We start from the raw sequence: 24,703 nt of genomic DNA, 5'->3' as shown, positions 1-24,703 counted from the left end.
GAGACTTTCGTGGTTTCAAACTTTTAAGTGTTCTTCTCACATCAGCCGTTGTCAGGGTCAGAGTGTGTCCATCAGGGTTCTCAGCTAGCTTCTCAACCAGTGTGGTGTTGTTGGCCTCAAACAGAGCATAGAAGGAGTTCAGGTTGTCTGGCAAGGAGGTGTCAGTGTGGATGTTGCTATCACTCATCCCTTTGTGGCCAGTGATGGAGTGGAGCCCTTGCCACAGACGTCTGGCGTCAGAGCTGGTGCAGTTGGCTGTAGTTCCTCTTAGCATCTTAAGGCCTCCTGGTTCCCAGAATTATAAGTGGATGTCCGTGCTCGTAGTTTGGAACGAACATTCCTATTAATCCAGGGCTTCCAGTTTGGGAAGGACTTAATGGTGACCCTCAGAATTATGTTGTCGATGCAGCAGGAGATACACGCTGAGACAGTGTCAGAATATTCATTGATGTCACCTTCAGCAGCATCCGAGAACATCTGCCAGTCTATGTTGTCGAAGCAGTCCTGTAGTGTGGCGACAGATTCCTCACTCCAGCGCTGTGGGTGCTCGTGATTCTCCGTGGGTGCTTGTGATTCTCTGTGGGTGCTCGTGACTCTGTGGGTGCTCGTGACTCTGTGGGTGCTCATGATTCTCCGTGGGTGCCCGTGAATCTCCATGGGTGCTCCTGATTCTCCGTGGGTGCTCGTGACTCTGTGGGTGCTCCTGATTCTCCGTGGGGGCTAGTGATCCTCCATGGGTGCTTGTGAATCTCCGTGGGTGCTCGTGAATCTTGTCCCATGTGTTCACCATGGGTTTTTTATTTAGTCAAGGATGGGTGGTGGGGGCGGAGCCCATCCCAGCAACCTTCCCCCTGGACAGGTCACCAGTCCATGGCAGGGCCAACACATAGAGACAGACAACCATTGGCTCTCCCAGCCACGCCTACGGTCAATTTAGAGTCTGGATTAACCTGGTCCCCTCTTGATGTCTTTGGACTGTTTGAGGAAGCTGGAGTACCAGAGAGAACCCACGCAGGTGCAGGGAGAACATGCAGACTCACATAGAAAGACCCCGTGCTCCAGCTGGGGCTCCACCCACAACCTTCTTACTGGGGGGCCACAGTGAGGACCACTGCACCACTGTGCCGCCCAATCCAAAACATATTTTGTTGTACTTTTCCTCTCAAGTACTCACAAATAGGAGTCTCCATCTCAAGAAAGAGTTTGAATGCAGAATGTAAAAAGAGACAGCCATGAATAATTAGCTTTAGGCTGATGGAGACTGATGACTAACAACAGCTAAACTGTCCAGAAATGTTCATTCACAAACTCTCCTGGTCTCCCGAATCCAGTAATCCATAAACACAGAGACTGGCGATAAAGAGTCAAGTCAAGTCAATTTTATTTCTATAGCTCCAAATCCCAACCAAAGTTCTGTCCTGACTCTGTCCAAGTAGAGCAGGTCCAGCACCTCCCTCCTTCAATGAACCTCCACCCAACAATTCTCCATCAGCAGCACATCCTGCAACAGCAGCCACCAGAACCTTCCTTTACCAGCAGGAAGGTGGAGCAGATCCAGGATCAGTGGGGACGGAGAGAGAGCAGGAGAGCAGGACAGAGACAAAGACAGAGAATGGAGGAGGACAGAGAGACAGAAGGAAAGAGAGGGACAGAGATAAAGAGAGAGAGGCAGGAGGAGAGACTGATGGACAGAGACAAAGACAGAGAATGGAGGAAGACAGAGAGACAGAAGGAAAGAGAGGGACAGACAGAAAGAGAGAGAAAGGAGGAGAGACTGATGGACAGAGACAAAAACAGAGAATGGAGGAAGACAGAGAGACAGAAGGAGAGAGAGGGACAGAGATAAAGAGAGAGAGGCAGGAGAAGAGACTGATGGACAGAGACAAAGACAGAGAATGAGGAAGACAGAGAGACAGAAGGAAAGAGAGGTCCAGAGATAAAGAGAGAGAGAAAGGGAAGAGACTGATGGACAGAGATAAAGACAGAGAATGGAGGAAGACAGAGAGACAGAAGGAAAGAGAGGGACAGAGAGAAAGAGGGAGAGAAAGGAGGAGAGACTGATGGACAGAGACAAAGACAGAGAATGGAGGAAGACAGAGAAACAGAAGTAAAGAGGGACAGAGATAAAGAGGGAGAGAAAGGAGGAGAGACTGATGGACAGAGACAAAGACAGAAAATGGAGGAAGACAGAGAGACAGAAGGAAAGAGAGGGACAGAGATAAAGAGAGAGAGAAAGGAGGAGAGACTGATGGACAGAGACAAAGACAGAGAATGGAGGAAGACAGAGAAACAGAAGTAAAGAGGGACAGAGATAAAGAGGGAGAGAAAGGAGGAGAGACTGATGGACAGAGACAAAGACAGAAAATGGAGGAAGACAGAGAGACAGAAGGAAAGAGAGGGACAGAGATAAAGAGAGAGAGAAAGGAGGAGAGACTGATGGACAGAGACAAAGACAGAGAATGGAGGAAGACAGAGAAACAGAAGTAAAGAGGGACAGAGATAAAGAGGGAGAGAAAGGAGGAGAGACTGATGGACAGAGACAAAGACAGAAAATGGAGGAAGACAGAGAGACAGAAGGAAAGAGAGGGACAGAGATAAAGAGGGAGAGAAAGGAGGAGAGACTGATGGACAGACGGGAACGTGAGCAGGCAAGGCCAGGCAATTTTTTTTATTGCCCATTTTTACCACCAGTTTGTCTCAAAGGGCTTTACATGGCATCATAACAACATCCTCTGCCCTTAGACCCTCAGAGGAGAGAGAAGGGGAGAGGAGAGGAGAGGAGAGGAAAGGAGAGGAGGGGAGAGGAGAGGAGAGGAGAGGAGGGGAGAGGGCTCCATGTAACTTGATGTGTCCCCCAGCAGTCTCAGCCTGTAGCAGCATAGCTATCAATGGTTCAGAGCTACCTGAACCAGTCCTGACTGAAGGCTCTGTCATAGAGGAAGGTCTTAAGCCTGGACTTAAAAGTAGTTGAAGTGTCTGCCTCTCTGACCCATGGAGAGATGCTGGTTCCACAGTAGAGGAGCCGGTACCTGAAGGCATTACCTCCCAGTCTGTGTTAGAGATACTGGGAGTAACTAACAGACCTGCATTCTGGGAGCACAGTGCTCTGGTGGGACAGGAGGGACTAATGAGCTCTTTCAGAGAGGATGGAACTTTGTCATTGAGAGCCTGATGAGTCAGCAGAAGGATTTTGAAGTGGATTCTAGATCCTACAGGAAGGAGAGAAGCTAAAGTGGAGAGATGTGTTCACTTTTCTTAACTCCTGTCAGAACCCTGGCTGCAGCGTTCTGGACCAGCTGGAGAGTCTTTAGAGACGGAGCAGGTGGAGCTACGGGTGGCAGCTGGAGCCTCTCCAGGTCTGGAGCCTCCTCCAGCAGCACCGGGATCTGGGATGTGGGGAGAAGAAGAGGAGTTCGTAACACGTATGAGGACAGGAGGAGGAGAGAGAAGCCCAGTGCATCATGGGAGATCCCCAGCAGTCTGAGCCTATAGCAGCAGATCTAAGGGCCAGCCTAAGCAGTCCTGACGAAAAGCCTGATCAACAAGGAGGTCTTAAGTCTGCTCTTAAACCTAGAGAGGGGGTCTGGGTCCTGGACTGAAACTGGGAGACGGTTCCACGGGAGGGTAGCCTGATGGCTGAAGGCTCTGGCTCCATTCTACTGTTAGAACTTTAGGAACCAGCAGGAACCCTGCATCCTGGGAGTGAAGGGTTCTAGCTGGATCATAGGGGACTAGGAGCTCTGTCAGGGATAAAGGAGCCTGACTGTTGAGGACTTTGATGGTAGAAGAAGAATTTTAAATTCTGTTCTGAATTTGACAGGGAGCCATGCAGAGAAGCCAGTCCAGGACAGACCTGGTCTCTGCTACCAGTTCTAGTCAACATGGGCAGCAGCGTTCTGGACCAGCTGGAGAGTCTTTAGGGACTTATTAGTCCAGCCTGGTAGGAGGGAGGTGCAGTAATCCAGCCTGGAAGTGACAAAAGCAGGGACTAGTTTTTCTGCATCTTCTTGAGCCAGGATGTGTCTGATCTTAGCGATGTTACGTAGATGGAAGAAGGCGTCCTGGAGATTTGTTGAATGTGGGAGTGAAAGGGTCCTGGTCAAAGAGAACTCCTTGGTTCCTTACGGTGGTGCTGGGGGCCAGGGTGGTGCCATCCAGGGTACCTGTCTCATCAGATCAGGTGGTCCTCAGGTGTTTGGGCCCAGCACAAGAACTTCAGTTTATCAGAGTTTAATAAAGGAAATGATGGTCCTCCATGTTTCCTGTCCTTCAGACAGGCCTCCAGTTCAGTCAGCTGGTTTGTTCCATGTGGATCATTGATGAGTTCAGCTGAGTGTCGTCTGCATAGCAGTGAACATTAATGGAGTGTTTCCTGATCATGTGACCGAGAGGAAGCAGGTACAAGGTGAAGAGGACTGGTCCAAGCACAGACCCTTGTGGAACACCAGAACTGACTGTAGTGGTCTCAGAGGAGCCATCATTAACTAGTACCAACTGAGGTGACCTAGTAAATGTGACCTAAACCAGTTTAGTGTGGTTCCTTTAATACCAGTGACAGGTTCCAGTCTCAGTGGAAGGATATGGTGGTCAATGGTATCAAAGCTGCACTGAGATCTAATCAGACCAGCACAGAGACCAGTCCCTCATCTGGTACCAGTAGGAGGTCACTGGTACCTTTGACTAGTTCTGTTTCTGTGCTTGGATGAACCTGGAACCTGACTGAATCCTCCAATCAGCTGTTGCTGTGGAGAAGTCCCAGAGCTGTTTAGCAGCTGCTTTCTCCAGAACCTTGGAGAGAAAAGGAAGATGTGTTGTTGGTCTGTAGTTGGTAGAACTTCTGGATCCAGGCTTGTTTTTTGAGGAGGGTTTAATTCCTGCTACTTTAATGGACTGAGGGACGGAACCAGATACCAGTGATAGTTCAGCGTGTCTGATGATGCAATGAAACAACTGTTTTACTGGATGGAAATTTGGGTCACATAAACAAATAGCAAGATATTTTTTTCCAGATGTACTTCAGAGGGCTGCTGCTGCATCTCTTCTCTTTCCTCTGCATTGCCTTTCTCTCCCTTGTTGTTTTGAGCGACTTGTGTGACATTTGTCGTTAATCACAGTTGTACAAAGGAAAACATCTGCAGTGGGTCATCACTTTTCCTCCTTCATTTTTACGGGATTTTTGCAGAACTTAACTGGTCTAGATGAGTGGATTCTTCAGAAAATCCCTCTCACATCCCAGACAGTGTCAGATGAGCCCCATGCCCATTTGAGACAGTAGGATTTAATACTGGAATAAAACAATATAAACATCTGCCTTTGTATAGAAATAGTAGGACTCCATTGTGTCATTTTGGTGTGCAAATGTGGACATTTTCATATGACTGATTGCTTCAGTCAATCATTTCACATCACTTTAAAGATTGAAGTCATTTGTTTACTGTGTCAGTATACAAGGGTGGGGGGTGTCGGTGCTTGCCTCCTCTTTGCTATGTGAGGCAGTGTTTTGGACCAGGGCCCAGGACCGAGCCTGAGACTCGCTGTTTGGCTCCAGCCTCTCCAGAGTGACGACGCTCACTGACATGACATCAGCTGGGGAGACATAGTACCCTGTTTGTGCTGGTTGCTCGTGGTCTGCAGGTCATCCTCACTCATCGGTAGAAGTTGGGTGCTGTCAGAGGGAGAGGCAGTAAGTCATGGCTATGCATATGGTGCGTGGAATGGAGGACCTGGTGGCATCAGGGAGCCAGCTTGTCTGGACCTTGGCCCATCAGACCTTGAGGAGGTGGTACAATCATGGGATGATACCATGCCGACGCTTCCTGGAAGCCTGGTTCAGGTTTGGAAAGTGCTATCAGGTATGGCAGCCCCGTAACATGACTGAGAGTTGATGAATTACAAAGTAACTTTGTTTTTCATGTGGATGTTACTGCAGTTTCCCACTAAGTACAGGGTGAATGTGTCATTTCTTTTGCATGTGTTTATTTGTGACTGAAAGCCTTCACTAACAAGAGTTTCTCTTCCAACACATATGGAGCTCATTAAGAAGCAGCATGACCTACCGGTTCAGCTCCCCATCTGGCTGAATAGGGGAACCTTTGAAATCTTGCTTGAACACCTGAATGCTACCTGGGTGGTTTACACATCCCATAACTTAATTTTTTGGAAAGATGGTCAGCTTATATCTGTCCTTATTCTTCTACCCATTAGACCCTTTGGTATTTGATTAATGAACAAGAACAGCAGGGAAAAGACAAGTCATTTTACAAGGAACCCACATTTTAAAGTTTTCTGCTTTTTTCATGTGTCTATGTGATCCTGAGGATGAGGCGTGAAGGCTTTCATGGCCATTTACTATTCAATCAAGCTAGGAAGAATTTGGATGTCATGCACAAAATTTCTTTAAAGAGTTGTTTTTGGGTCTAAATGGGTCAACGTTTAAGAACTACTGTCATGTTGTGAGACTCCACCCAGAAAGACCCCGTGCTCCAGCCGGGGCTCCACCCACAACCATCTTGCTGGGGGGCCACAGGGAGGACCGCTGCTCCACCGGGCCGCATCACAAACATTTCAGATTTATGTAAATATATCTTTGGCCATTTTGGTATTAAACCTGTTTTGCCAGATACAGCCTTGTGTTGGTGCCGTTCTGAACTGTATAATAAGAATAAAAAAAGATTTTAGCGTCCCACATTGGGGGAAGAGCAAATAAAGGCAACAGAGAAAATAGAGATTGAATTAAAATATAACAAAACAACTTGTAAAATGGGGTTAAAAAAGAGCAGCAGTGCTGATAGAATTGTATTGCAGTCCACTATTGACCAATCGTGTCCAGTAGTCACTGAGAGCAGTGTTGATTGTACAGTCTGACGGCTGCAGGGACGAAGGACCTGTGCTCCTGGGTGTGAAGGAGCCCACCCCTGAAGTAGCTCTCCAGAGCTGTCAGGGGCCTGTGCATCATGTGTCACGGGAGTCCTTGTGCATCAGAGGTGACAGCTTGGCCACCATCTCTCCCACCACCTCTACTTAGTCCAGGGGTCATCCCAGGACATAGCTGGCCTTCCTGATCAGTTCGTCCAGTCTTCCTGTCTGCAGCTGAGATGCTGCCACAGCATGAAAGATGTCTGATGCCACCCCAGTGTCGAAGAAGGTCCTCAGGAGTGCCCTCATCGCTCCAAAGGACCTCAGTCTTCTGAGCAGGTGGAGTCTGCAGTGTCCCTTCTCATGAAGTGTACTGCAACATTCTATGAAAGACGAGACATCGCGACTGAGCAGCCGTATGCCTGAACAGCGTAACACACACTGAAGCTTGATGGTGCAAGCGTTAACAGGCAGCCGTCACTTCAAAGTATTATTAAAAATGATCCGTCACATTTAGGTGCACGGACCAGTGCTGTCTCACCAGGGCTGCTGTGACATGCAAAGTAGAATGAACGATGATTAGTTACATGTGTGTTTAGCCTATGATGATGTCACATTAGCTGCTGATGCTACATTTACACCACTTACAGCAATGCCATTTAAGGTCCATGTACAGCAAAACGCACAAGCTGTTTCAGGTCTAAAATTGCAACATCCATCCATCAGTTCTTCCATCCATCCATTTTCCTCTGCATATCCAGAGTAAGGTTTGAGGGATAGCAGCTCCAGCAGGGAACCCCTAACTCTTAATTAGCCACACCTTCCCAGGCCACATGGACCAGCTCAGCCTGGGGGCTCCCGAGGCGCTCCCAGACCAGCCTGGAGATACAGTCCCTCCAACTGGTCTTGGGTCTGCCCCACAACCTCCTCCCAGCTGGATGTGCCTGGAACACCTCCCTCGGGAGGATCCTAACTAGATGCTGAACCAGCTCCACCGTCACTACTCCAAGTCCCTCTTGGAGAACTGAACTTCTCACTTCCTCACACCAGCCTCCTGCCAAGGAAACACATTTCAGTTGCTTGTACCTGCGATCTTGTTCTTTTAGATCTAGATTTCATGACCAGGTGGGAGCAGGAACAGAGACTGTCTGCCAGATCCTGATCTCTGACTTCTGGCTCATCCAGTTTTAGTCCTGAAATGCAAATTTGTTTGTCGTTTGTTGTTTGTTAGATGAGAAGACAGACACTCTTTTGTCCTTTAAAATAAGGCATCATACTGATTTGATTTGGGTACGTTTGGACAAAGACAGAGCCATAGCCCGATAAACTCAGCTGCTGTGGCCAACGTGCACTCAAGGCCTCTGAAGCTCAGCAACAAACTATGAAACAGGTTTCCATGTTCACGTCTGTGCACCCCCTTCCATAATTTCAGTACATGAGCCTGATGGCAACTAAAGAAGATGAAATATAATTCTTTCCCACAATACAATAAAATTCTACCTCATCCTGCACTGAAGAGCTGTTCTGCTGACTGCTACAGAACGAATCACTCATCTCTAACAATGCAACAGGAATTTAATTAAATATGGAATTGGACTCTTTGTCCTCTATTGTTTTTTTTTCTTTACAGGATGGGAAAAGTGCAATGCTGACATATTGATCAGTATTGATGCAGTGGAAGGAAGTGTGGGAGTAAAAGACAACGTGTTGGTTTAATTCACTGGACACTAGTAAAGAGCAGATATTTACAGATTCTGCTGCTCTCAGAAACCACCATGTTAAGACCCTACACGTTGTGTTTGTTTTCTTATATGAGGGAAGCTTGGCATTTCGTGGGGAGGCAAAAGGTCTGATAGAGCCAACAAAAGCTGTCGATTCTGACGTCTTTTCTGTCTTTGTCCAGATGACGGAGGGACGTCAGTGCCAGGTCCACCTGCTGGATGGGAGGAAGCTGGAGCTGCTGGTTCAGGTACAGGATGCCTCAGCTTCACTCAGAAGTCCTGCGATGAGGATATGGATGTACTAGAACTGTGCGTGTACCTCATACACAGATCTGGCCCAATGGTGGCCTACATCTCAGCTCAGTTCACCCATGGCCCTCATGGGAGTGTGACTGCCTAAACCCTGGCATCTTCCATGGTCTACATCTGGACTGCTGCAGTGTTTAACACCCAAAACTGTCAGAGGGGCAGACAAATGCAGCATCATACCAAAAATACAGAGAAAGAAAGTTAGACACTCAATAATTCTCCTCTGATGAGATTTTATTTATGCGTTTTAAAGACTTCTTTAAATTTCTTAGCGCTTTTTGTGTACTTTGTACTAAAAGCAACAAAGTTGGACTTCTTTTTCAGTCGAGGTATTAAGTAATAACTTCAAGCAGGTTTTGATTTATCCTCCCTCTCTTTTTGCACTCTTGTTTCAAACGTGGTTCCAGAGGCATTGCACTCAGTGTCTTTGTCTTTTGGGTGTTAGTATGCAAATGTTCCTCATTAAAACAATGACTTGTTCAGCCATGAGATCAAAAGCTCCAACTAAAGAGACCATATAACTTGTGTCTTCTACGTAGAGGGAAAGTTTCCAGGTGGACCTCAGATCTGCTTATGTGTTTTAGAAGAGCATAAAAGCGTAACTAATAGGAATTTTACAGCCATTTTTTGTTAATATCTGCTGACTCACAGTAAGACAAAGAGTGCCAAGATCACTTGCGTGCTGGGACTTGGGAGTTGCCATCAACAACACAGTAGGGTCGCGAGTGGGCGTGTCCTACTGCAGATAGGTAGTCCACATCTGGCCCCAGTCCAACACCACTCATTATATTCAGACCACATTCGGCTGACATGGCACCTGAACTTAACAGAGCCCAAAATGAGCTTCAAGTGTCCACATTAGGTCCAAATTGCATGACCACAGAAATGATCTTGTTTTGCTTTGTCACAGCACTTTTAGAAATGATCTGATGTGTTTTTCCAGCCAAAGCTTTTGTCCCGTGAGCTGTTAGATTTGGTGGCATCACATTTCAACCTGAAGGAGAAGGAATACTTTGGACTGTGCTTCACAGATGACACGTAAGGACACTTTCATCACATTTATTGGCACAGAAGTGTTGTGTTTAATTGATGTCAGTTAGGTGTAAAGAAGTAAGAACATGAAAAGGTCAGGAATTAATGAGACAACAGTTTTCACACATATTAATTGAATGTTGTGTCTGTCCCAGTGGCCAGAATAACTGGCTACAACTGGATCGTAAAGTCCTGGATCATGATTTCTCAAGGACTTCAGGCCCTTTGGAACTCAAGTTCTTTGTGAGGTTAGTGGTGGTCATGATGTGCTCTTTAGAAACATCAGCTGGACAAGCGCTTGTTGTGAATAAAATAAGTCTCTTTTGTAAATTGCGTCTCACAGCCTCTGTATATGTCAGTTAATCCAAGTCAGGTTCCGACCAGCAGGTGTCACTGTCGGAACAGTGGAAGTTCTACTGCACGCCTGCCCGACACAATACTGTGAGCTGCGTGGAGTCTATTTTTAGTTGAAGTAACCCAAAAGAACTGTTGCCAGGTTCTTCATTGAGAGGATCACCTTCCTGAGAGAGAACACAACGGTGGAGCTGTTTTTCCTGAATGCCAAGTCTTTGGTGTTTCATGTGAGTGCTGTCAATCCTTGATTCATGACTCTTTTGACTCGTCTTGACTCAGGAACGCGTCTCATTCCGGGGAGGGTCGGTCGGGTTCTGCTCGTGCTCTTGTCCGTGTTGCATTGTCCGAAGTGTGAATCGAGTCACTGTGGCCTGAAATCCTGCAGCTGAATGTTGGTGATTTCTTTTTCATTCACGACCGGATTTACCAGGAGAATAAACGCGCGCGCGTGCGCGCCACCTGGGTCTCGCGCAGTCAGAATGAGGGTTTCACACGTCATTGAATTATTTTACTGTTTGTAAGATCCTGTTATTCGGAGTTCCTACATGCGGAAGTACTGAATTGGTTCTACAAGAGGACAGATCTTATGTTTGACTAGAGAAACACACGCGGTTGCGTTCGGCCCGTGTGTCTGGTCGGGTATCGTGGGGAACCCTACGAGGAGCCCGTGAACGCAGCAGACTGTCAAACTTATTTCGCGGGGGCGCGGACTGGTCACCGGGGCGACGGTTGAACCTGCTTTGGACCGTACCACTTCACAGAGGGGGCTTCAAACCCCACCCACCACCGCACCAGCAGGGACACCGTCGGCTCACCCACAATCTGAAGTTTACTTTTGTTCGGAAACACCGTGACGCGGCGTGTGTGGAGTCCCAGCCGTTGGTGCCGGTCCGGGCCGGTTCGTGAACAGAACGGTCCCCGCGGGAGTGGAGTGGTCGGTAGCGACAGGACAGATGTACTGGACGAAGGTTTTTCTCACGAGTCAAGTGCTCGTGGCGGACTCCATCGAGTGAACCCGCTTGTTTGTCCAGCAGGAGACCATCGAGGTGGAGAGCGGAACCGCGTTCAGGCTGGCCGCACTCGCCCTGCAGGTAAGAAGCGCTGGACGTACGAGGAGGTTTGGTCACCATTATTGTGTGTGTGTGTGGGGGGCGTATATGTTTCATTTAGCCTAGAAAAGCGGCGCCAGCCTCTCACCACTCGTCCTCTCTGTGTTTCAGGAGGCCAAAGGAGATTTTACCAGGTAGGTGCGCTACCCGCTAACACTGCTTTTGTCATCTGACGAATGGCTTCTTTCTCCACGGCTGATCAACTTTTTTAAACATGAATAAAGACAGAACAGAACATTTCGGAAAAGCTTTGAAGATTTTCCTCAGGAAAACTTAAATTTGAGAGGTTCAGGTTAATATCGGTTTACTCTAACACATGTATGCCTTAGACTGCAGTTAATGTTAAACAGTAGGGCTGCACAGTTATTTGAAATTAATTGTAAATTGCCCGCCCCCCTTAGTTACTGTTGCTAAGTCCATCAACCTTTTGGTGCAAGTGTAGTTTTCCCACCCTCACTAACCGTCCCTGGAGAAATATTGTTTAATTTTTTGGAAAAAGAGAAAAGCAACATAAGACACAAGTGGACAGACGGACATATTCAAACTGCCTCGGCAACCAAAAGTCAAGTAGTAAAAGACAGAAGCTGAAGCTACAGATCAGAGTCCAGGTGAAGCATCAGCAGTGTCCCTGGAGTGCTGGAAGCTCTCTGTGCACCATCACAGCCATTAGCAGGCCTGGGAGCTAGCGTTAGCTAACTACCGGTACGTTAGCAGGCTGCGGAGCGCTGACGTCGGGTTATCAGCGGTGCATCGGCCCTCCATGGCAGTCTCTGCAGGGACGTGCACATGACCATAGAGGGGCAGGGGCTCAAGCACCCCCAGGGCCCTATGTGTGCACGTGCCTGAGTCATGGCGTAGCTTGGAGCAGGTCAAGTTGAGCCTGCTGGTCTTTGAGAGGTTCACCTGAATGTGAGCGCCGCCACAGCGCCATTCACAGCGCCATTCACAGCGCCATTCACAGCGCCATTCACAGCCAACACTTCAGGGTTCGATTCCCGTTTTGCAGAGGGAGGAAAGCCCATCCGTCTCCTTCCTACCTCTCAGGTAAGGAGAGCCCCAGGCAGCCCAACCATCACTGGCTGCAGGTCCACCAGACCAGCGCGATAGTGAAGGACAAGTGAAACATTTGCTTTGGAGTCTATGGAAGGCCTCTTCGAAAGTGTTGGACCTCTGTCTGACCCTGTCCTCTGCTGTGCTGTGCTGGCTAGTCTGTTTCAGGGCGTGGTTTAGTGAAGGGTCCGTTGTGTGTGTGTTAACACACCATTTTCATTTAAACGTTGTGGTAATATATCTGTCTCCTATGGATGTATGTAAACATCTCTGTGTGATAGAGATCCCTCATAAATCTTTGAATGGGTGTTTGGATGAAAACGAGAATGTCTGCGTGGAGTCTCGGCCATCCAGGTCCTGGTAACCCCTGCTCAAATTCTCGAACTACCAGTACATCATTGATTGAACCTGGGTTAACCATCCCAGACATCTACTCAAGGAAGCAGCTCCACTCAGACCCAGCAGAACCAGCATCAGCTCGGTTACCTGCAAGCCTTCCAAACATCTTGCCAAGATCCCAGCATCCTCAGTGGGAACACTGCACATCACATCAGAACTCCTGGATCTTACCAACAAGATTAGGAAGAGAGCACCGGACCCTAACGGAACCTTGGTCTCATACAGTGTCACTTCACTCTTCACATGCATTCCAACCCAGGAAGCAGTTCAGATAGTGAATAGATGCCTGCTGCAGGATGAAACTCTTGCCAGCAGAACCAGATTCTCCACCTTTGTGCCTTCCTGGACCTCTACTGGAATGCCACCTGCCTGGGGGGACTTTCCTGTGAGGATAGCATGTCCACACCTGGACCAGAGGAGACAGAGAGAAGCCATCTAGGTCAGACTGGACCTACACCATCCTTTTTCTATACCTCATTGGGTGAGAGGTGGGGTTATCCCTGGACGGGTCACCAGTCCGCCACAGGGCCATCAGGAGCAATTAGGGGTTCAGTATCTTGCTCAAGGACACTTGGACATGGTTGGAAAATCGAACCAGTGACCCTTGGTTTACTAGACCGCCACTCTACCTCTGAGCTACACTACCCCCCAAAATTGTGCAGCCCTGGTAAAAACACACTGCTTAACTCTGACATGGTGAGAACATTTTTTATTTTCCAGTGAAGGTCTGGTCATGATAATCCCCCTCAAATTGTGTAAATGTGTTTGAATGTGTATGAGCCTGGATTTTCATGTTTGAGTTGTGTGTCGGTTTGGTGCTCCAAAGCTTTGATTAATGTTAGAGTAAGAGATTCAGGGTTTGTGACAAACACACACACCACAATTATCGCACATTCTACTGAAAGTGTTGCTGTGGTCTGACAAGGAAGAAGGATTTGTTGTTTTCAAGTTCTCTGGTCGGTGCATGAATGACGGATGTGTGTACAGATGGTTAATGATCAACTTGGCTGGATCTGATTTGACTTAACGCTGGACTCTGTTAACAGTTCCCTTGAGTTTGCCTCTGTGACATTGAACCGCTGCCATCAACACGTGTGCTGCTCTTGCCTGTGAAGGCATTAACTCTTAATAAAGAACTTAGCACTGGCAGCTACGTCTTCATTTGAAAGCAGAATCCTGTGGTAAAAGTCACATAAGGAACTAATTGACAGCAATGTAGTTGATGACACTGGCAACAACAGTCCTTGTTCACCAGGAGAGCTCAGATGTTTGACCTGCTGAATGAAGGGCATTGGTTTCTATCAGTGGTGTTACCCCCCCCCCCCCAAAGGCCTCTGTCCAAAGACCTGCACTCTGTGAGGAAATACACGTGTGGTTTGAATGGAAATTAATACAATGCTCAAACTACTGTTGACCCCTTGTTAAACCTGGATCTTTGTTCCTTTGCACACACAAGAAGAAACCTGGCAGCCACTCATTGCGCTCATTAGCCGCCTTGTTATTTTAAAGCTCGATTGAGTTGATAAATATTGATTTTTATGGCTTTAAGTTAGATTTATGTGTCAGTGTTTTGATTTTAAGCTACATTTCCACAAAACAGTGTGGAGTCAGAGCTTTCAGTTCATGTAGGTGGGGACTGTACTTTGCTCCAACTCTGAAAGCACAATTGAGGACAACCTGCCAGCAAATCTCATACTGCCAGTGAGATTGGGCGTGGGTCCAAACCAAGTAGGCCTTGCTTTTATTTGCGTGGATACAAAGTTCCCCTGCTTCTCCTTCTTGTGGCTTCTTGGTGGACATGTTGATCAGAGATGCACAACCAACTGTTCAAAAGTCACTAAGTTCTGTCAATATAGCCAATATTTACCAACGTCAGTTATTATTGCTATATGATAAATCATATATTTACACACCGAAAAATATGTTGAATGTTAAAAATAGTGTTCTTTCCTTATTTCCAAAACTTTTGGAAAAGGCCATAAATCCTATATTTACCAAATTATTTACTTATCAGAAATGACCGATGATGAGCAAAGAGGAGATGTGAACAAAACTGGGCAGATGTAAATATTAGCTATCAATCCAATATTGAAATATTTTCAAATTACCAATATTGCTAATGTGCAGATATCATTGTGCATTTCTACTCAAAATGCTTCACAGGTCACAAGTATGTTATTTACTGAAGTAAAGCTACAGCTAGTGTAAACTTCAGGCCTTATTTCAGACATTTTCCTAAAACCCCTAAAAGAAAACCACGGACTTGGAGACAAGACAACTCATTTTTCAGCAACGCTCATTTATTTTTGGGATTATGGACTGATTCCTGTGCCCCCTACCCAATAACAACATGGTGGCCATCAAAAACAGACAACATGCTAAAGATAGAAGTTGTGAAGTGAAAAAGACAAAATAAGCAGGGTTGAGGTAAATCCCACTGTTCCTTGGATGTTATTTGTTATTCACTGTTATTCACTGCAGTACCACAACACCACCACATTTCCATAACTACAGAAAATGACATCATAAAAGACAAAAGGAGTTGGTAGCTAAGGACAAACACGCCCCGTTCCCAGGCAAACCTCACTCAAGTGAACATTATACAAGAGAATGCATATGCCTATCGGAACAAGTGCTAATGTGCTTATTATTTTAACATCAAGCACTTCGAAATGTTGCGTCATCTGTGAAATGTAAGTTTCCTTCCATGGGGGAGTGTGTTGGAAACATTAAAAGTGGGCCTCTCAAACGTCTTGAGTGTATGAAACCGGCCAAATTTTGTGATGCTTTTGTCATAGCGGCGCATCCCTCTGCTGTCCTATGGCAGTATGTTGTTTCTTCTTTGAGAGAGCAGGACCAGTAAATCCCCTCATAAAGCTGGTAATATACATGTGCCTCTTCTGGGCTCTGGGGCAGGGAGATTAGCTGAAGACCTGCTCCTCCAGCTGCCTTTAGAGGGATGAGCCTGCCGTACTGTCCAATCACAGACAACCTGCCATCAACAGGGTGGCGGTGCAGGGTGAGCCCCTTGCTGAACACTGAATTAATGCAACAGGTTTCACATGGTATCACATTAGAATGAATTTTGCATTGTTCATTGTAGTTTAAAAAAACACCATTGGCATCTTGCTGATGCGATCTCACCACCTGCAGCCATTATGTAATCTGTAGCTGAAGGTGGTGAGTTCTGAATGTTGCCTGCTGGAAGGGATTTTATTGATTTATAGATGTCTTCACCCTTAGTAGTTTAGCAGAACAGCTGAAAGTGGACTTTTCTTCCTTGTACAGTTGTAATTACCCCCACGAGCAGGCCTCAGGGGTTCATCTACACCGCTAAATGCAGGGGATTTAAAATAAGCTTGGATGAATTCACACACAATGTTAATTTTGTTGAAATTGTACCACACATGGACCAGACAGTGTCAGCCCTTAGCTCTATTTGCAGGTGTAGCCTGTAGTTAGCGGTTCATTCACAGCAACAGGCTCTCTCATTGTGCTCCCCCCACAGACTCAGCCCCGCGGAATAGCTGACACATGAGTATTATCTCTCCCACACTGGGTAGGCTGGGCTGCAGCGGGTGTAGGAAGTGCCCCCACGCTGCAGGGAGATAACACATGTAGTAATGAATTCCAGATTGCTGACAGGGCAATGTGGCTGTGGAGTAGATCACCCTGACAACGCTGGGGCCCAGCTCCTCATAAAATGTACGTCATCAAACACTGAGCAGAGTGCCATTGCAGCAGAACTCAGCAGGTCTATGAGCGGTAGCTCCAAGGGAAGAGTGAGAGCCTCTGGCCCTTGTTTTTGTTCAGTAAGCTGCTTCACATAACTGGATCATTGTGGGTCTGTCCTACCTTGTCTGCTGTGGTTAAATTCCATTACTCCTGAAACTTAAATGGTTAAATTTATATTCATGGAAGTCAATTTAGGGTCAAATGGCTATTGGCTTAGAAATACCTTCCATGTTCATGTGAATGTCTTTTTATAGGCTGAGCTGTTGCACTGTTAGATCAGACAGATGAGATGGGCTGAGCTGCACCATCCAGTCCTGTCTTTTTAGAGGCCAGGGACTGTAACTGTGCCAGACTTGTTCAGTGCCTCTCAACTGAGGCAGAAGCTGCCAAATGTTGCTGAATGTTTTTTGTTTGGGTCGGTGGTGGACTGGCCTGCCAAGTCTGAGCTCTTTTTTGTCCAGATCACATTGTAGATGAAGTTCTCCCTCCTACATGACGTTGGAGTGACTCACAGTTCACTATCAAAGACCTTGACAGCAACACCCCATGATAGTGAAAACACGGCCGGCCTCAGTGCTTTGGGAGATTGTAGGCAAGAGATACCGTAGCTGTAGCCTCTGGCATGTTGCAGTCTTCGGCTGATCTGCAAAGGTGAATCGGTGCACAGAGGTTAATCTACAGTATATTCAGTAGACTCAATGAAGTTCTTTATGGTATGAAAATGCTGTGGTATTTATAAAAGATTAATTTCAAGCCTTTTAAAGAGCTCTCATGACTTCAGACCTTCCATGTGTTTGAAGTCTGGCAAGACATGAGTGGAACTCAAGTTTAGTCTCTTTCTGCTGTTGATAGACAGATAAAAACGCTGTCCTCACGGTGCACCTTTTCTACAGGTTTGCAAGCGTTAAGTATTGCTTTCATTCCATACTCTTAAACTGAAAAATCGTTTTATGACTTGGGATTCTTAGTGGAAGGTGCTGTCTGTCCAGCATGCTGGTGTCTCATTTTAGGGCCGAGCTAATAATTCCATAAAATAACAATAATCAAATTTCTGATGAGGGTGCCTTACCGTGTTTCTGAATTAGATGTTCCCTCATCAGAGAAGTTCTTGAAAGTACTCATGGGAAATCACTGAAGAGTAGTAGTCGTGAGAATTAATGTATTCACTTACTGTCTGTGTAGGTTCTCATTCATCCAGGTCATCGTAGATCGAAGCGAAGTAAAATCTGGTCAACTGGACGTAAGTTTATCTTGAAGACGTTTCACCTCTCATCCGAGAGGCTTCTTCAGTTCTAGTGAAGAGTGTGGAAACTCCAGCTTATAAACCTATGTGGGAGTGGTCAGTGCTAGTGGAGGCCAGGTGAGTCTCGGGAGGGTCGTTTCCACCACAATAGCACTGACCACTCCCACATAGGTTTATAAGCTGGAGCTTCCACACTCTTCACTAGAACTGAAGAAGCCTCTCGGATGAGAGGTGAAACGTCTTCAAGATAAACTTACGTCCAGTTGACCAGATTTTACTTCGCTTTGATCTATTCACTTACTGTTAGTGTATGATTCTTTTTTTTTGTAACAGCATTGAAACTGCGAGATCAAACCTGAAGCAGCTCCCAGTTCTGCCCACCCGAGTACTCAGAGAACACCCATCTCTCAACTACTGGTAAGTTTCCATCGGAAGTTTCTGAAACAGCAAAGTCATAGGGTCGGTGCGGTGGGAGGGTCCATCTCTGGAGAATACAGTCCTAGGTACTTGCACCTCAACCATTACCCCCCACACCCCCCGTGTGTGTTCACTGTGGTCACGAGCTTCTGTTTGTATAAGGGAATAATTTCAAGACAAGCAGTTTTAGGTGACATGGAACTTCCACACCTGCTTGTTCAAAGTTGGCGAGGATCTTTGTCAAGTGCGACAAACATCTGTGTGGCTGCAGTGTTAGCATTAGCTCGCCATTCATTTATTTAGAGTTATTAAAGTAAGAAAAGATCCAGTAACCTTGTTCAGTTTTACATAGCATCCATCCATCTATCCAACCATGTTCTATACCCCTTATCTGCCAAGGGTCGTGGGGGTGGGGCGTATCCCAGCTGACATTGGTTGAGAGGTGGGGTTCACCCTGGACAGGTCACCAGTCTGTTGCAGGCCCATCAGGAGCAATCAGGGGTTCAGTATCTTGCTCAAGGACACTTGGACATGTTCACCAGGGGAAGTGGGGATCAAACCAGCGACCCTTTTGTTGTTAGACAGCCACGCCGCCCCGTGGAAATCAGTTCCTGGTTGTAGCGTGTGCAGCAGAATTACTGAACACAGCTAAGTTTCAGGGGTTTGATGTGGGAATCAGTCTTGAGAGTGGGAAATAATTAAAGTGGCAAGGAAATGAGATGCCTTTGCAGGAGAGGCAGATGAGTGCCATCAGCTGGCTTGTTCTGCAGGAGCTGGACAGAATATGTGATGGTCTTCTCACGATGCCTCTGTGGATGGGTATCACTCATCACATCATTCATCAAATGTTCTATTATTTACAGTGAAGACAAAGTGATCGAGCAGTACAATAAACTGAAGGGACTGACCAGAGGACAAGCCATTGTGCAGTAAGCTATGAACAAATTCTTCCTCCTAACAATTAAATGTGCTCGTCCTTATGGAGCTTGTGTGTGTGTGGTGGCTGTAGTTGTTGGAGGTGTCTGTTTCAGAGTGGCATTAATTAAAGAAGGAGCCCTCAGTAGGCACAGTCCAGCTCAGGAGGATGTCAGTAGGTGTTTTCTGTGGGACTTTGACTGAGAGCAGCATTGGGTCATTCTCGCTCGTGTGATTTGTGCCCTTGAATTCACCGATGCACTCTGTCACTGCCCGAAAACGAATTGATCCACTTGCCAGTGATGCAGCTTAACGCCCCCTTGGCGGACAGTGATGAAGGGTAAGTGGCTGGATCCCTGTTGACCTGTTCTTCTTCCTCTGAAGGTATCTGACTTTGGTGGAGTCCCTGCCGACGTATGGAGTTCATTACTACCCAGTGAAGGTAACAGCAGTGCCCTGTGTCACACACTTCACCTCTCAACACAGGTCTTTGTTTCACTCTTACATGCAATCTGATGCTTCAGCCTCACTCATGCTAGAGTTCCTGGGCTGACAGAAAGACTGACTTTATCCATCCCCCCCAAGCGAGTTTACTATTGATGTTTAAATCTCCTGTTTAAACATTCAATACTCCACCTCCCTTTGGTGAGAAAAGAGAACATTAATGTTAAGAAAAATAAAGTTAATCACAGTGACCTTTTTCAGCTTGACTCTGGTTAGGTTGAACCCTTGTGCTCTAAAAACCTTCCCACAACTGCTGTAAAAACAACACAGTTTTAATACTTTAAAAAAATAGTCTAGGGATCTGATTACAGAACATCCTGAAAGTAAAGTACGGTTCCTTTAGCAGCCTTTAAGTATATCTGTTGGCTGAGCAGATCCTGGCATTGACGTGTTCGAAATGAGGAATGATGACTTGATCCCAGTTGGTCCCCTCTAACCATTTATTATAGACAGGTGTTTGTACAGAATATTTGTGAAGAAAATAATAAATGATACAGGGCTTTGTATTCCTTTTCAAAGCAGGTAAGTAAGTCCACTCGGTAACGCGGTCAAAACCTGTTTGCCTCTTCTCAGCCCCGCCCCTGCTGTGGCCTGTGCTTCTTCAGGTTTGTGTCTGTGCTCCACCTCCAGTAGCCTCCTCAGACACCCTGGGGACAGACAGACCTGCGCCCATACAATTCACATAACCCAATCAATTATTCACTCACTCAGTCAGCCTCTCTCACACACACACACACACACACACACACACACACACACACACTTACTCGCACCAAGACCAAGACAGAAAACACATGAATCAACACAAAACTCACGTTGGCTCCTACAGTGCCCTTCTGCATTCAGGCAAAAATTCTTTCTCTTCTTAGGATAGAGATTTGAATTAAAGATTTGAATATGCCAGAAATGGTAGCACTCTTTGCTACGTCTGTGTGACAAATGAATAATGTTACCAAGATCTTGTTGGGCTGCGTTTCTGAGAATCTGCTCACGTCCCGGTCAGATATTGCTGCTCAGCAACACAGTAACAGGCAATTGGCTCAGCGCGGATCACCTGTCAAGCTGCTATTGGAAATGCATTGTGTCAGAGATTTGATATAATGTCTCAATGGATATGTAAAAACTATAAATTTGACAGCATTAGAATGAAATCCTAATACTCCCAATACTGAATGTGAGAGTTTATGATGTCATGTATGCTGGCATCGATTTCCAAAAATTAACATAAAGATACACACCCTCAGTAAAATGCATGCTGCTTCTGAAACACGGCCGAATTCCTCATATCTCAAAAGCAGAAGAGAATGTGAAAGGAAAAGCACAAGTGTTAAAATGTGTGTCGTTGAACACATTTCTTTCCTACCCAACTCAAATAAAAGAAACCATTCCTGTGTTAATGTATCTAGTGGGGCAGCTGCTCTGCTCTCAGGCATCTTAGGTCAAACTCCCGCTTCTAAAGCCTCTTCAGTGAGTGGTGGTGCTCTTGTGCAGGACAAGCAGGGAATACCGTGGTGGCTCGGAGTCAGCTTCAAAGGCATTGGCCAGTACGATTTACAGGACAAGCTGAAACCAAGGAAGGTATGTTGATGTCTTTTGTATCATGATTGTGTGTGAGTTGCCTTTTTCCTTGTGAAGGATCTACAGATATGAGGGTGCATATGTTGAGCGACTTGTAAAGTCCACCAGGACAACGTGGAGTGGGGGCCCAACAAATCAACTAAACCTCTTTGAGGAGCACTCAACAAAATTGTCTTAAAGTTAATCATTTAAAATCTATTTGTTATGAATCACTATTTGCCTCGAAACTCAGCTTTCATTCTCACAGCACCTTGTTTGCTGGTTAATGATCCATCCAAGATGTGGATAGGTGTCATGAAGTTCCTAGTTCACATGTCAGTCTCAGACAGGGGGGGACAGAAGGGGACTGCATTATCAGCAGGGGGGCTGTGGAGCCAAGGCTGTACCAGGAACACCTACTTGAGTCAACCGATTTCTATCAGGTTATTCCCACTGAGACCAACAAGCTTTTTCAGAGGCAAGCAGGAGTACTTGAAGTAGTTGATATGTAATAGGAGGGAGTGTTGCGGGATATTGATCAATGACAGGACCAGGATTCCCCAGTCGATGGCAATATACCTTCAGACCGTTTGTATTACTATATTTTGTACCATTCCATTCTGCCATTCAGGCTGCATCGGTAAAAATTCAGAGACTGAATCAATATTAAACAACATCAACATCCATTGTGAGGAGTCTCCATGCGTCCGTGGATGAAAGCTGATATAAACCATCCAGGGTTGTCAGGGTTGATCAGGCCAGGCCTTGTCTGGTGCACCACAGTGCCTCTGGTGGAGTCACTGGAGCTCTAGTCTAGAGTGGCTGCTGCATTCTGTTGTCATTCATGACAACAGAATGTTTTGGAGCATGCTAGTGTTGTGTCTGAGATACACATACATTCCCTCTTTGTTTGAGAGGTGGCATGGAATAGTGTTGAGTATTTCTTCTCATTGTTGTTGCCAATGTAGCCTGCTGATGTAGCAGAGGCGTTATTGCTGACAGCTGCCCTCCCTGTGGAAGGTGCAGTCATCAAGCACAACTTGACTCTGCCCTCTTCAACTACTGATACCTAAGAAGACGACAGTCATATGGGGACCTCACAAGAGTTTCCTGCTGAAGGAGAAGTGGTGCCTGTTTAAATCACCCTTTTTTGTTTTAACATGAGCTGATGAATGGAAGGTTGTAGCTGCTCGACCTGGTGAATGGTGGGAGTGCCTGCTGCTTCCACCACATCCTCACTTGTCTCCTCACCATAGATAACTGTCATAAGTTGGCACTGAGTTAGTGACAAAGACTGAGTGTAGAGGGGTATGATTGACAGGTCAGATGATCAGTTAATACTGCAAAAAAACAAGTCCATTTGCAGTCCCCCTGGGGGCCCTGAAGAGTTGCTAGTCTAGATCTTCTTGCCGTTATTAGGGGTCTGTCTCAGTCTCAGCAGGTAACAGGACACTCTTGAAGGCCACTTACTGGTCCACATGTATGATGGGCATGCAGAGCCAAAAATAAATCTTCCATTTGTCATGGATTACAAGAGCTAGCTCTGTGTCCAGAGTGACATGACGTAACATGTGACATTACGTTCCCTCAGAGCAGAGCCAGAACCAGCAATAAGGTTGTCTGTGGTGTTTTCCTGTGTCGGCAACTAGTAGCACTTCCAGCCAGTCAGACGCAGCATGTGACGTGGTATGCAAAGGGTGGGACAGATCTTTTTTTGTACATGTGTGTGAATCGGGGCATGACACATTTTCAGCCATGTATGGTTTTATGGCGGGTGGCCCTGGGGGTCCTTGGGTTGCGGGTGTTATCTGCCTGTGAACAGCCTGATCCCATATGAAACCACAGGCATTTCTGGCCCACGTCCACCTACCTCTAATGAGATGTTTGGCAAAAACATGCGAGATGTAAGAACTGATACGGATATTGTGTATTTTCTCAATTCTTGCAGTGTTTTAAGAGAGCAGGTTCTGTTAGTTTCTCTACTAGAAGTGGCTTCTATTCCTTGCAAAGGCTGAAGGAGTTCAAGGATCATTTCTTCTTCAAGACTCCCGGCAGTGACTCTAGACCTGGTGCAGTCTGAGGCATGTCACATCCTTGACATATTTTGGCAGTGGCTTGAGTTTTGTATGAGTTTCAGTCCAAAATCCACACCTGTGTGCTGGGACATTGGTGTGGATATTGTCTGATATGATGGCTGATCCAGTGAAAGTGCTACCTGTCATTACCATGTAAAAGACGCTAAGCGGTAGTGATGAGGTGGTGTGAATTTGCATGTGGGGTTCCAAATGTTGAGATGAACTTCCTGGAAATGTCCCTCTGGTTCACCTTGTTCATGGGGCTCTTTGTCTCCTAGCAGAGTAGTTTTTTCAAGTCAAGTTAGTTAGTTGATCTTATTTGTATAGGGCTATATAAGGCTTAATCAATTCCTTGAGTAACTCGAGTAATTCCATTACTACAATTCCTGGCAAAAAGTTTTAAATTCTGAGCTGTACTTTGTTTTACACGTCGAGGTGGGCACTGAAATTTGGAATTAAACAGCTGAGTTATTCAATACCAGATTACTGATAAGTTTAAGTTTAGATATAATTCATGATCACACGACTGCAGCGTCTCTCCTCTCTGTGTCAGTTTAGTTCCTCCACGCACACACAGAGGAGGTCAGCGCGCTCCTCTCACCCGTCTGTGTCTGATCTGGTGACTTCCTCCATCAGCAGGAGGTTTTGTAGTTGCCCCAAAACCCAACTGGCCTTTATTTGTGTTTCCATGTATGAATCCACCTGTGATTCAGTTTCCACAGCAGAGCTGCATGTGGAGGAGACTTGTTGTTAATGACAGAGTTTATTAAAACAGAGGAAACGACCGTGGTGGTGAATGACATCATCGACACCACCCAGGTGTGTTTGTAAGATTAAACAGCTACATGAGGAGGTCTTCATATGACACAGGAGGGTCTGGGTCTCTGTCAGACGTCCTCAGAGCAGTGACAGGTGAGGAGGAGAGGAGGGCCGACGGATTGCTCATCAGTCGCCAACGTCGTCGTCCTCTCAGACTGATTAAAAAAAAAAAATGTCTAAACCTGAGTGTCCACACAAATCAAGTCTCTGTGTGTGAAACCCTGCAGTGTAGCATCCTGCTGTCTGTCAGGAGTTTGACAGGGACAGAGCGTCGTGTCTAGAAGGGAACCCGGGACCGCCAAGATCATGAGTTTGATCATTTTAGGAGAAACAACTGACACAAATCTCACGAGAGTTGAACAAATAAAGAGTTTCCTTCTAGAAAGATGGAGGAAGGAGCACATCTCCAGAAATGGAGCCTCGTGTCGTGATACTGGTGTTTTAATGAGGCAGGCCGCCATGATAAAACATGATTTACTGAACCGCAGAGTCACTGGAGCACTGATCCCAGACCTGTTGGCATGGAAAAAAAACTCAGATCTTTACTGAATAAGGCATGAATACCACAATGTTAAAATACCCAATTACAATTATCTTGCATGTAATTAT

The 24,703-nt window shown here is 46.3% G+C and overlaps 1 protein-coding gene across 14 annotated transcripts in view; it reads left to right on the top strand.

Moving 5' to 3' along the window:
- The window catches only part of frmd4ba (FERM domain containing 4Ba), a 62,417-nt gene that overhangs the window by 25,925 nt on the left and 11,789 nt on the right, over positions 1 to 24,703 (top strand). For 2 of the 14 annotated variants that reach the window (XM_086196940.1, XM_086197029.1), the window contains exons 1-11: positions 5,643 to 5,852; positions 8,759 to 8,824; positions 9,829 to 9,923; positions 10,073 to 10,165; positions 10,414 to 10,498; positions 11,303 to 11,362; positions 11,492 to 11,514; positions 18,141 to 18,224; positions 19,088 to 19,153; positions 19,524 to 19,581; positions 21,135 to 21,221. In XM_086196940.1, the coding sequence (XP_086053066.1) occupies positions 5,691 to 5,852; positions 8,759 to 8,824; positions 9,829 to 9,923; positions 10,073 to 10,165; positions 10,414 to 10,498; positions 11,303 to 11,362; positions 11,492 to 11,514; positions 18,141 to 18,224; positions 19,088 to 19,153; positions 19,524 to 19,581; positions 21,135 to 21,221 (879 nt within the window). In that variant the 5' untranslated portion in view covers positions 5,643 to 5,690. Of the gene's footprint in view, positions 1 to 5,640; positions 5,853 to 8,758; positions 8,825 to 9,828; positions 9,924 to 10,072; positions 10,166 to 10,413; positions 10,499 to 11,302; positions 11,363 to 11,491; positions 11,515 to 18,140; positions 18,225 to 19,087; positions 19,154 to 19,523; positions 19,582 to 21,134; positions 21,222 to 24,703 lie in introns of those variants that run through there. The other 12 variants (XM_086196972.1, XM_086196931.1, XM_086197018.1 and 9 more) reach the window with 11 other exon arrangements.

Source organism: Aulostomus chinensis, chromosome 3 (genome assembly GCF_037954235.1).
Source record: "Aulostomus chinensis isolate RoL2024-O1b breed Wild chromosome 3, RoL_Achi_v1.0, whole genome shotgun sequence".
NCBI classification, from domain to species: domain Eukaryota; kingdom Metazoa; phylum Chordata; class Actinopteri; order Syngnathiformes; family Aulostomidae; genus Aulostomus; species Aulostomus chinensis.
This window is presented reverse-complemented; position numbering and strand designations above follow the sequence as displayed.